The sequence below is a fragment of the Rhinopithecus roxellana genome, chromosome 17, assembly GCF_007565055.1.
Source record: "Rhinopithecus roxellana isolate Shanxi Qingling chromosome 17, ASM756505v1, whole genome shotgun sequence".
Classification (NCBI taxonomy): domain Eukaryota; kingdom Metazoa; phylum Chordata; class Mammalia; order Primates; family Cercopithecidae; genus Rhinopithecus; species Rhinopithecus roxellana.
In genome coordinates, this window is record NC_044565.1 from 75,278,890 (window position 1) to 75,291,673 (window position 12,784).

The 12,784-nt window shown below is 38.5% G+C and overlaps 1 protein-coding gene across 12 annotated transcripts in view; it reads left to right on the top strand.

The window, feature by feature from the left end:
• Nucleotides 1-12,784, top strand: part of LTBP1 (latent transforming growth factor beta binding protein 1) — a 444,191-nt gene that overhangs the window by 282,901 nt on the left and 148,506 nt on the right. For all 12 annotated transcript variants that reach the window (XM_030921070.1, XM_030921073.1, XM_030921071.1 and 9 more), the window contains one exon: nucleotides 6,303-6,425. In XM_030921070.1, coding sequence (XP_030776930.1) covers nucleotides 6,303-6,425 — 123 coding nt within the window. The remainder of the gene's footprint in view (nucleotides 1-6,302; nucleotides 6,426-12,784) is intronic.

Here is a 12,784-nt window from a genome sequence, read left to right on the forward strand (position 1 = left end):
TGAGTCCAGTGATTGAATCCAGCCTATGGTGGATGATCATTTTATAATCACGGGACAGTTAAAGGGTCATGGGTAGGCTTTAGCAGCAGTGGGGCCTAGATAGAGGCAAATATAATCACGAAGAGACTCATACAATAGTCTTTGAAGCTGGCCCCAGAGAGCAACATTTCACAAAATGTTTCCACAGACCACCAGTTCAGAGGGATGTTAATAGATTGTGTGTTTAAAAGGGTCCCACAGCCAAATGTGTAGAAAAACCAAGTTAAACACAGAAAAAACAAGAGATTTTGCCAAAGGACTCCTCGGGTTTTAAATATGCTTGTGAATATAGAATAGGCAGTATTTCTCAAACATATTTGGCTGCAGAACCCCTGTTTTAGCAGAGGTCATACAAAGTCTGTGTTTTGTGTAAAATACCTTGGGTAAAATTGCTGTAGAACATTGGTTTTCAAATATTTTTTCTTTACTTATCTCCTAGAATAATTTTGAAAAAGTTAGGTGTTCACACATCTTTAAGCCGACATCTACATTTTAGTTAAAAAGTTAAGTGGATACAATAGGTTAATTTCTGGCACATTTATATTGTATGTGTGCATTAAATATTTTCATCAAAACTTTGGAGCTGCAGAATTGGTTCATGCCATTGATAAACAGTCTCTGCCAGTTAACCTAATTGGTAAAGCCAGATCTTCTTATGAAACACATCAGACTCATTATCTTTCCTGTGACTCTATCCTGGGGTTGATATATTTGTGAATTATTCATTCATTCTGTGCCTGTGAGAATTTTACCTTTCAAGGCAGCGTACTTAGAAAGGCCTAGAAAGATTCTGGATTGACAAGATGTCAATCCAGATCTCAGGGATCTTGACTTGGTCAAGAACAAGAAGGCCCTGACGAAAGGGGAAGATAGGAAAGGAAGATTGGCAGATATATTCTTAGGCAGATAGCTTCAAAAAGAAACAGCTGAAGGCTGAAGATCTATAGATTAGTTCCCTTAAAAGTATCCAAGCCTGTGTGTACCCTATAGAATATCTTCATGTTCCTTCATGGGTATGTGTACCCAGTGCAAAGTTGTTCTTTGAAAGTTTAAGAAATATATGTATTGTCTTAAAGTGAACTCCTCTACCTATTTATTAAATTAAATAATTAAATAATTTTATTATTTATATTATATATATTATCTGTCTGGGATTATTATTTATTATCTGTGTGGGAAAAGTTTTTGTGTCAAGAGGTATTTTTCTGCTTTCAAGTGGAAGATGTACTGCTAATGTAATTCTATCATGGAATTTCTATTCACTAGCAAAAGCTGAACACATACAGGTGAATCTCCAGAAGGCTTCATATTTTCACACAGTAGAAAGATCTTCATGTCCTGTTCTTACCTTGTCCTGACTCCTGTTGGACATGCCTCATTTCCTGTATAAACTTGCATCACTAAGAAGACAGTAAATTCTTACTCACTTCGTTAAACATACATACTTTTCCGTAGGAGAAGAGATACATAAAAATATATTTATTTCTCATAAGGGCACTTGTGCTATTCGTAATATATTATGCACCAAATGTCATACTGTATTTATTCCCTGGCATTTTCAGCCCTGGCAACTGGCAGATTGTTTTGAAGTTAGAGAATATTTAAACTACAAGTAACCTCGGGGATTATATAGTTCAGCCCCTCTGTGTTACAGGAGAGGACACTGAGATGAAGAGAAACTCAGAGACTTGCTCTGGGTAACATAACATTTTCTCCAGTTGGACCAAAAGGTAGATCTTAGTGGAACATTCCTTCTATTGTTTTCCCCCATCCTCTTCATCCTTTTTAGAAATACGGCCTTGGGCAAAATTATCTCTATAAAATGGAATAATTATTCTTGTACTGCTCACCATCCAGAATTGTTGTGAAGTTCCAGTGAGATACGGTGTGCTATAGAAATGTGAAGAACGAGGTAGAAGGAAGATGAAGGTCCTCACTTCATTGTCAGCCTATTGCATCATTCCCCTGTACTGAAATATTTAGGCTGTTTTATGTTGGGTTGTTCATAGGGAGTCTCTTGTTATGCATGTATGCCTGATGACTCTAAATTTTTCTACTACCTGATTAATAGAAGCCCAACCCTCTTATTTCTGTTGTATTAGGTTGAGCCATAGGACATTGCCAATATTTGACCATTTTAGAAGAAGAGCAGTTGTAGAAGAAAAGCAGTTTTGTATTCTTGAACTTCATCTGTGGGCTGAAGTATGTGGTAGGCTATACAGGCAGAGATACCTGTGAATGTTTTAAGTAAGTGGAAAAGTATGTAAAGCTCCTTCATGTTAGCAGTAGCTGCGTGGAATTTGCCCACTCTAGAGGAGCACTTGGGTCTGTATGAATTTCTTTCCTAGTTCCTGTTTCTATAAACTTGTAGACTGCCTGCCTGAACACAAAAGCTCAGGTGGGGATAGGGAATGGGTGACTGGCTGCATGTTGTGCTGAGCCCCTTCAGCCATTTGTTTTGGCCTTCATTCTTTTAACTCAGGAAGTTGCGCTGTAGGCAGTGGTTATACCACTTCTTCAAAGGACAGACTTCCATGGTTTTCCAGAGAAATTTGTCATCTATAGAAGGAGAATAAGGAATAAATTCATGTGTTTTTCAAACTGAATATTAAAATACTTTTGATTTAGTTAGAATCCATTAAGGAAGGTTTGTTGACCCTTTAAAATACGAGACTCGGCCGGATGCAGTGGCTCACATACTTTGGGAGGCCGAGGTGGGCGGTTCACTTGAGGTCAGGAGTTCAAGACCAGGCTGGCCAACATGGTGAAACCCCGTCTCTACTAAAAATAAAAAAAAATTAAAAAAGTTAGCCGGGCATGGTGGCACGTGCCTGTAATCCCAGCTACTCGGGAGACTGAGGCAGGAGAATCGCTTGAACCTGGGAGGCGAAGGTTGCAGTGACCGAGATAGTACCGCTGTACTCCAACCTGTGCGACAGAATAAGATTCCATCTCAAATAAATAAATAAATAAAAATATGAGACTCCTGAAATGCTATATTGTTATTTAATATTATTTAAAAATAAGCTATATATAAAATGACAAATATTGTAATCAAGTTTTATTTGATTAAAGAAAGAAGATAGCTTTAAGCAATGAAGCCTAAATAGAATTCTGGTTTACCATTTGCCCATCACGTTCCGTACAATTGTTAAGTCTAAATAGAATTATGGTTTACCATTCACCCATCATGTTCCATACAGTTGTTAAGTCTAAATAGAATGCTGGTTTACCATTCACCTGTCACATTCCATACAGTTGTTAAACTTTGGCCTGATGATGTCTTCACTTGGAATGTTCTTCTCTCATCCAGATACAATGCATTCAGTTCAACCAATGCTTTGTTCTTAACGTGTTTGCGAGTCTCTGGCATCCTTCGGTTTAATTTAGGAAGCTTGTGACTACCTGTCTAGGAAAATCACTTAGGCAGTTGCTCCTGTTTCTTAATAATTAGAAAGATCTTATTAATTTGTTAATTTCTGAAGTCCTTTATTAAAATTATGGGGATAAGTTGTTTGTTGGCTGGGAAGGGGCACAAAGAACTTTCTGAGGTGATGGAAATGTTCTTAATCACTATGTGGTAACACCACACGTGGATATGAAAAAATTCATCTAGTTGTATACTTAAGATTGATATACTCTGGAGTATATACATTAAATATAGGAAACAAATCCAATCTCTAATTTGTATTAGTTCAGGAAATATAAAAAAATAGAGGAACCAAGGCAGTTGAAGGAAACAGTTTTTCTGGAAACTGTGAGAACGTGTCACAAAGGAAGGCCGAGGCTTCCTGGGTTCCTTGGGCCAAAATCAAGGGAAGAGTTGGTGCCAGTGCCAGTGGCACAAGCTGATTAAAACAGTCGTAACAGGAAGAGTCTTACATGATTCTTCTTCTTTGTGGATTTTTCTGTTTCTTACTGTCTATACCCAATAGGTTTGCTCGGTCATTTTTGTTTGTTTTCTTCAGTCTGAATTCCTGTCCTTCATTCCCATGGCATCAGGGTCAAGGCAGTGAGCAGTGTGGAGAGTCAAAGAAGGGGCACTGGAAGAGGGTACTAGGCACTGGCTGTAAATCAGGTATTTATAAGTCTGGGGGGAAACCTCTACCTTAGCCTGGCAGCCAGCCGCAAGGCTGAGATGGTGCTGTTATAGAAACCACCTAGCAAGGGAAAATTCTGGGTCCTCAATCTTATCATGGAATGTGTAGTAGTGGCCAATGAACAGGAGTACAGGCCATTCAGGGGAAAAGGAATGCTAATAATCATACCCTAGTGAGGATGAGAGGGGAAACAGAAGAGTGGAAATTTTGTCCAGCCTTCTTGACCACAACTGGCTGGTTACCCAAACTTGAGGTTTTACTTGGGACATATAATAGGGCTTCACTTGTACCATGTAAGCTCCAACTGGACTTGGCACTCTTCCTGGTCCTTCGTGGTGGTTTTCTTAAAAAGAATGAGTTTTGGGGGAATATTTTAAGTTACATGCTGTACATGAATGTGCATTCTAGAACAACACACACTTCAATAAGTAATGAGATGGTCAGGTGCTATACTGTGTGCCATACTAGGTGTCATCGAGCTGTACCAGTTTCCAGCTACGTGCAAGTTGGAACACCATAGAATTTATACAGCAAATATGCATTAACTTGCCATTTGAATGTCATGGAAGGTATCATATTTTATCACTGAAATTAACTTAAAAATTGCATGTTCTGAGTAAAATATGTACATATAGATCACGATGCCTACTTAGAACATGAAATATTCATGTTCAAATAATGTTGATATTTGCTCAAATAATGATTGAGGACTATATTTCTTTTTATGTGATGATCCTGATAATAATGTTTTGCTACCATTGTATCCAACTTTTTGATTTTCAATTAATTACCTTTGCAAGTGACTATATAATCTTTCTTTGTAAAATCACTTCATTTATATCCCTCCTCTTTCAAATCACTTTGATTTTCTCCTGGATCTCCATATGCAGAGTATCTTAAGTGTCAATTTGTAGCAGTGATTGCCTCTTTCACTCTATTTCTGAATCTTCTGCTGCTGCCAGGTATTTCTACTTGGGTATCCCAGTGTGGCCTTGAACTATAAAACTGAACTCCTCATCTTTCTGCCTTCTTTCTTCCTCAGAACTCCTTCCGCAAAACCAGCTGTGATTTTTTTTTTTCCTTTTTTCTTAGATTAGAAGCCTCCCAGACATCCTTGACTCCTTTCTCTTACTTTCTCATGGTGTGTAGTCCAGTCAAGCACCATGCATTGTCAATTGTTCTTAAACAACAACAAAAAAAGATTTGTCCATTCTTTATCTTCCTGATTGTTCTCACTGTCACCAGTCTGGCTGTCACCAACCTCATACTTGCATGACCCCTTCAAGTGATCAGACTTTTAATCTCTTCTATCTCTTCTCAGCAAGCCATGTGTTGGCCAGGTGAATTTTCCTAGAGTCTGTCTTTGAGTCTTTCTTTCTCCTGCTCACAAACCTTTAGTATAGCTCCCTGTTCTCAATGAAACTGAATCCAAATGCAGCCTGAATTTTACCGGCTCTGTTTCCAACTATTTACCTTCCTGAATCTTCTTTTCCAGCCAGTGGTTTGACTCATTATTTCCTGAGCTTCCTTCCCCTGGCCACACTCTGTGCTTAAGCGCCAGTGTTTCCCACAGAAGTCATTCCTTCCCTTCCTCACCCATCCATCCAGCTCCTGCCCAGACATCAGCACTCTAAAGTCTTACCTCCTCCTCAGTGCCACAGTCTGCCCCACCTCCAGCTTCCTTCTGTGGCTTTTACTGTCTATATAGGCAATTTCATAATTTAACTTCTAACAGTTTATGACAGTTCTTTCTTGTGATGACTTGAATTGCTTTTCACTTCTTTAGTTTTTCAGATATTCACATGTACAGTTAGACTGTCAGTGCTTCCAGGGTGAGAATCTTTGCCTTACCTATATGCTCCGTAATGCCTAACATAAACTAACACTAAAGCAAAAATTCTGTGAAGGCCAGAATTTTTATCAGTTTTTTTTTCACTAGTAAATCCTTAGCACCTGGCATGTAGTAAGTATGTAATAAATATTTACTATATAAATGGTAAATGTTCAATAAACGTTGATTTAATATTATTCACACCTGCTACATCCTTTTTTCACTATAACTAAAAGATTATTATAGTGAAAAAGGAAGTGAATGCAATGTATAGCCAGAATCTGCTCAATGGGGCCTGACCATTCCTTCTAAAGAATTATGTTTTCCTGCAGATATTAATGAATGTCAGCTACAAGGTGTATGCCCTAATGGTGAGTGTTTGAATACCATGGGCAGCTATCGATGTACCTGCAAAATAGGATTTGGGCCGGATCCTACCTTTTCAAGTTGTGTTCGTAAGTAATAATCACTTTTTACTCCTATTTTGGATTAACTGTCTTTGGGGTTTTCCCAAAAGAACAGAAATGCTCAGTGGCCAACTGAATGCTTGTAAATATGCAGAAAAGCTCATTAATTAAAATGACAAGGGGGGGCCACCTGATGTAGTAAAATAAATCTATATCATGGAACCTTCTCTAAAATGCATTTTTATTGTGGTGATAAAAATATAGTAGCTAAAACTCAGAATAGAGACTAAGCCCACTGAGGAAATACGCTTTGATGGAAAGAAAAGAGGGAATTAAAATGGACATATCAACCTTTTTTGGTACCTGAGAGATGACAGTAGGTTTTTCTGTCATAAATACAGTATTTTAAGGATTCTTTAGGTTGAATTAAACTGTGTCCCAGCTTCTGCCTTTAAGTATTTCAAATTCTGAGTCTCTGGACTCGACTTTAGTGAGGTTTCACTTCTTTCTCAATGGAAGAGTCTGGAAAATAGTTACCAGGTCCCTGTGTTTTAGATTTTCTAATTCAGTTCTGATTTCAGATATTGTCTCGTTCTTTAAACCCACCAAAATGACCCTAAATTATGCTGTTTTGCCTTAAAAATGTTTCTGAGACTTTCCCTTGTTTCTGATAAGGGTAAAAATCGTTCATCAAACCACATGTTCTAATATTGGTTCTGAACTATAGTTTCACCAAAGAGGTACTCCCTCTGCCTGTAAAGTAATCCGTGTAATCACTACAGATCATATGCCATTAGAGAGGAATGCATTTTAGGTGTAAAGTTCTCAAATGCAGATTTGAGATTTTAAAATTGTCTTATTTTTAAAGTAATCATGCCCTGTCTTATTTTTAAAGTAGTCATGCCTATTATTACAAAAGTAGGTAAGCACTGCAAGGTTTTTTTGTTTTTTAAAGAGATGGGGTCTTGCTATGTTGCCTAGGCTGGACTCAAATCCTGGACTCAAGTGATCTCTGTTCAGCCTGCTGAGTAGCATGACTATAGACGTGGGCCTTGTAGCACTGCAGATTTTTAAAGGTTATATAGAGTTTAAACAGACGCATGGCAGAAAACTATTAGGATAATTTTAAGAGCAATTGTGTATTAGTTTCTTCCCTGCAAGTTTTTTGTTTTTATCTGTCTGTCTGTCTGTCTGTCTGTCTGTCTGTCTATCTATCTATCTATCTCTGAGACAAAGATTCACATTTGTCACTCAGGCTGGAGTGCAATGGTGTGCTCTCCACTCACTGCAACCTCCGTCTCCCGGGTTCAAACGATTCTCTTACCTCAGTCTCCCAAGTAGCTGGGATTACGGGCATGAGCCACCACACCCAGCTAATTTTTGTATTTTTAGTAGAGACACGATTTTGCCATGTTGGTCAGGCTGGTCTTGAACTCCTGACCTCAGGTGATCCACCCGCCTCAGCCTCCCAAAGTGCTGGGATTACAGGTGTGAGCCACCATGCCAGGCCACTTTTATTTATTTTTTAATATGGCTTTGGTATATAATGAGCTGCATCTTTCTTGTCCCTAGTTTGAAATTTGCCATTTGATTGACATGTTCTTCATGAGTATACTGCCATTCATTTTTAACCAAGCTTCTCTCTCTAACTCTGTGCCCTAAGATGAGATATCTACATATCTCATAAATAAAATAAATAAAATAAAATAAGGTGATAAAGACAAATGTAGTAAAATAAAAATGACAGTCTCATTTATTAGTTTTACGTGAGTTTGTTGAGTCTTTTGAAATGTTATTACTAATTACTACTCTTTTCCTTTAAAAACTGTCAACTGCAGATTAGGAAGTTTTACACGTAAGTCCTCTTTTCTGTGTTCTTTTACAGACAGTTTTGATCATGAAGCAGACAGACACCTAATTATAAGGTTTTCCTAATGGGTGGTAAAATTAGACCATAAAATTATGTTTGCACACAAGGTACCTTTGAAACTAATGCAAGGATTTGGAAATTTCAGGCCAAAAATCACATTGTTGATGATATCCAGATAACTTAGGGGATCATTTTTGGCTGATTTGAATTATATTAATAAAATATTTTAAATCATTTTATAATTTAAGCATAAAGATTGTAGAGTTTGGATACAGAGTTTGTTATGAATGCTTTTCCCCTCTTTTATAATTTGACTTGTAGTCTGTTTACAATTCTTATATTGAAGGTTGCTGATTAGGTAAACTTGCAGAACTTGTCACAAAATGCTCTGTGAAACTGACTAGATCTGATGTCTAGAGTTAAGGGCAGACATCCAGGTTTTAATAAGATTGTAGCAATCTGCCAATGAGATTTTTGAAACACTTGCATATTTCCTTAGCATATTTTCCCTGTCATTGCGCAAATAATTCTGAACTTATTAAACAACCATCCATTCTTATTTGAAAAATAAATAATTCAATTTTACGGTTCAGCTACAACAGCTGAAATGGTAAGTATTAAGAGACGTTTGTTGCTAGTTAAGTGTTCCAGTTGAGAGTTTGAAGTGAAAACCTGGGCTCTTTACCAGTGTTGAGTGAGAAGATTTATTCCTCTTTCCTCTGAATTTACCACATGTAACATCACAGAGACATATAGAGTTCCTTTAGGATTTGCGATTTGAACCAATCCAGTTTGATTTTCGGGTGAATTCTGTGAAGAACTTGATGGGGGAATTCTGAAGACAGAAAGAATTAGGGAAGAAGGTGATACTTACAGAGTAAAGGAAAAAAATGGAAAGATAATGGTATTTTTGGTAGTCACAGGGAAGTAGCAGAAGGGGACTGGAGATCACACACACGCACGCGCATGCACACACACACACAGACACGTGCAGACACAGGCACTCAACACAGTGGTTGCTAAATGTCTGCTCCGGAGAGAGATAAAAGCAGCCAGGGATGAAGCCTGCAGGCAAATGGAGGATACTGATAACATTTGCTAAGACAGCATGAACTGAGGCCATATCCAGAGCATACAAGGTGTGGCTGACTCTCTGAACCCCTGCACATGATTATGCCCAAGGAGCAACAGGAAGTGCTTTCTCCTCTTGAATGCACTGAACTCCCAGAATTCCTTGGCTGCAGCCAAATGTTGCAACAATTTCACTTTCTCTCCTTGCAGCTTGCCTTGGCTTAGCCAAGCTAAAAGGAAGAAAGTAGGCAAATGCTGGCATCTGCTGCCTCTGACCTCTATGTTTGAGGCTTAGGATGGTGTAGCAGCATTCTCCAGACCTGTTGCTACCTGATTTATGGGGAAAGGTGGAAACTCAAGGACTTTCCAGAGCAAATTCAAGAAAAGTATCATAATCTTTGCGATCGAAGTAGGAAGACTTTCTGGCTTTCTGAACTCCTTCAGGAACTTCAGAGCTCCATGATGAGTGCTACTGAGAGTGTGTCCATAGGTTCAGTAAAAAGGCCCAGATAAAAGAATTCTGAGCCTGGGCTTTTGCTGTTTCATAGTATTCTTTACCTATGGACTTGGAGCTAGCTGACAAAAGTGGAGGGTTAGAGAGAAGATGTGCTCAGGAGCTTCTGCCATAGTCCTGGAAGTCATGAGATAAAGGACAAATGCCTTTTAAAAGCCAGTCTTCATTAAGTACATCATTCATTTGTAATTTCTTGAGCATCTTTATGAGAAACATACCATGCTTATCTTATACATTGGGAAATCAAAGCTAGGAAAGTTTAAGTAGCTTCTCACACAGCTAGTAGCTGAGAGTTGAGATTTAAAACAGGATTTGTGCCTCCAAATTTAGGGTTCTAGATCAGGGGTTGGCAAATTATGGCCCATGGGCCAACTCTGTTTGTTTTTGTGAATAAAGTTTTATTGGAACACAGCCATGTCCATTCATTTACTTATTGTGTGATGCTGCTTTTGTATTACAATGACAGAGTTGAGAAGTTGCAACAGCAATTGTATGGCCCACAAAGCCTAAAATACTTATTATCTGACACTTGACAGAAGAAGTTTGCTGACGCTCAAGCTAATTAACACTGTCCAATAGAACTATCTGAGATGATGGAAATATTCTCTATCTGTGCCACCTCATACAGCAGCCACTAGTCATGTATGGCCTGTGTAACTGAGGAATTGAATTTTTACTTTTATTTAATGTAAATTTTATCCAAAGAGCAATATGTGGCTAGTGCCTAACATATTGAGTGGCGTAGTTTTGTATCCTTTTTGGCAAAGCCAAATGGGTAAATTACTGCTAGCTTTCCAGCTTTTCCCTTAAAATGGGCTTTCTTTCCAGACTTGATATCTTTTTACCCTTGGTAACATTGTTCCCCAGAGTACCCTGGCTGGGAGCCTGTGTCATCTTGGACTCTTTTATATCTTTTGGTTTCAAAGGATGTCATTTAGGCTTCATAATTTATCTTATGCCCGTTCTTTTCTTTCTACCTCCTCTGTGGCCATCTCAGATTAGGTCCCTAGCCTCCCTCACTTGGAGGTCTCATGGCACCGTGGCCCAGAGGTGAGACAGATCTGTACAAACTGCTTGCTCCCAGATTATTACAGTAATTGTGAAAACCAGGACAATAATAATTTTTATTGCAAACTTCATAAATGCCACGCACTGTGCTAAGCACTTTATGTGAATTATCCCATATAATACTCACAAGATCTCTATTGGACTTGTACTGTTATTTTTCCTAATTTAGAAGTGAAGGAATTGAGGCACAGAGGGATTAGGGATCTTTCCAACAGTCAGACAGCCTATAAAGGGTAGAGCCCACATTTGGAACTGGATCTGTCTCACTCCACAAGCTGAACCTTTAATCAGGAGAAGGTAAACAGTCCGAAATGCCAGGAGTAAGTCATTTATTTAAGGAGAACTGATATTTTAATCTCGCCTGCCACACTATAGAATAGGTGACCTAACTGCAATGGCCTTGAATTATTGTTTCTTTTATTTTGGTTCTCCACGAATTGTGGTGGGTTTTTTTTATTTGTTTGTTTTGTTTTGTTTTGTTTTTTGAGAGGAAGTCTTGCTCTGCTGCCCAGGCTGGAGTGCAGTGGAGCGATCTTGGCTCACTGCAACCTCTGCCTCCTGGGTTCAAGTGATTGTCCTGCCTCAGCCTCCTGAGTAGCTGAGATTACAGGTGTGTGCCACCACACCCGGCTAATTTTTGTATTTTTACTAGAGGTGGGGTTTCACCACGTTAGCCAGGCTGATCTTGAACTCCTGACCTCAGGCGATCTGCCCACCTCAGCCTCCCAGAGTGCTGGGATTACAGGCATGAGCTTCCGCCCCCAGCCATGAATTGGTTTTTAATGACACATTTCCCAGTCGGAGTGCCCAGTGGTTCTTACTGCCCTGGGAAAGCTGCCTCTCAGACTCCTCATAGCAGCTTTACCTACTTCCTAGACCTGCATCCTAACACTCATCCTCATAGATATTAAGCTGTGAAGGGATTAACTGCTCATGTGGAATTTCATCCAAGAAATTATTAAGGATATTACAGATGTGGGTGGGAGTGATTGCAGACTAGTAAGGTTAGCTAGACCTTTATACCCTTGCTGTTTTCTGAAATCCTCCCTACTTTTCAGCTTCTTTTAAGTACCAGATTAATTAATATCTGCTTAATATTTGTCATTCACATTTTAACCCACTTATGCGTAGTGTTCCATTATTGGAATGCTAAGCTTGTGGGAGTTATTTATATCCTACTGCTCAAGGTCATTGCAGTAGGTCTGATTTTTCACACACACACACACACACACACACACACACACACAGTTTGCAACTTGCAGCATAAATGGATCAATATGTTAGAGTAATATGTCTTTGAAAGTATAATGTGAGTTTATTATACGATCCTATAATTAAGGCCATAATTAAATATAAGTTGCTTAATGTATCACTGAGGAACCCAAGCGATAGTACCTTAGCTTTTTACTGTTGTTTTGTAATTGAATTGCCATCGCCACGGGCTCTGTGGTTATGATTCAGTACTGTACTTGGGTACAAAGCTATATGCTTGTTACTAGTTTGAAAATTTGTCATATGTCTCTAGCCAAGAGCAAAAATATTACTTTCCTGGTGAATGTGGCATTTTCAGTAGGTTTTATGCTTCTGAAGTGCTTTTGCCTTTAGATAAAGTATCAGAATCTTTTTGCCATAATTTTAGTGACACATCCTGCACAAAATAGGATCTGACAAAGTACTATTTCAGTGTACATACATGTAAGAGCCTACAGGCACCCTTTATTATCACTCCTCAGTTTTATTCGATTCTAGAGCTGTTTCCCCTCTTCCTTAGAAATCTTTTGGCATTTCTAGTTTTCTTTAGTATAGCATAAAACCTTATGACTCAGTAGAATATATAATCACATGTACCATATTTTAAATAATAAATGTAGTGCACTAATGTGT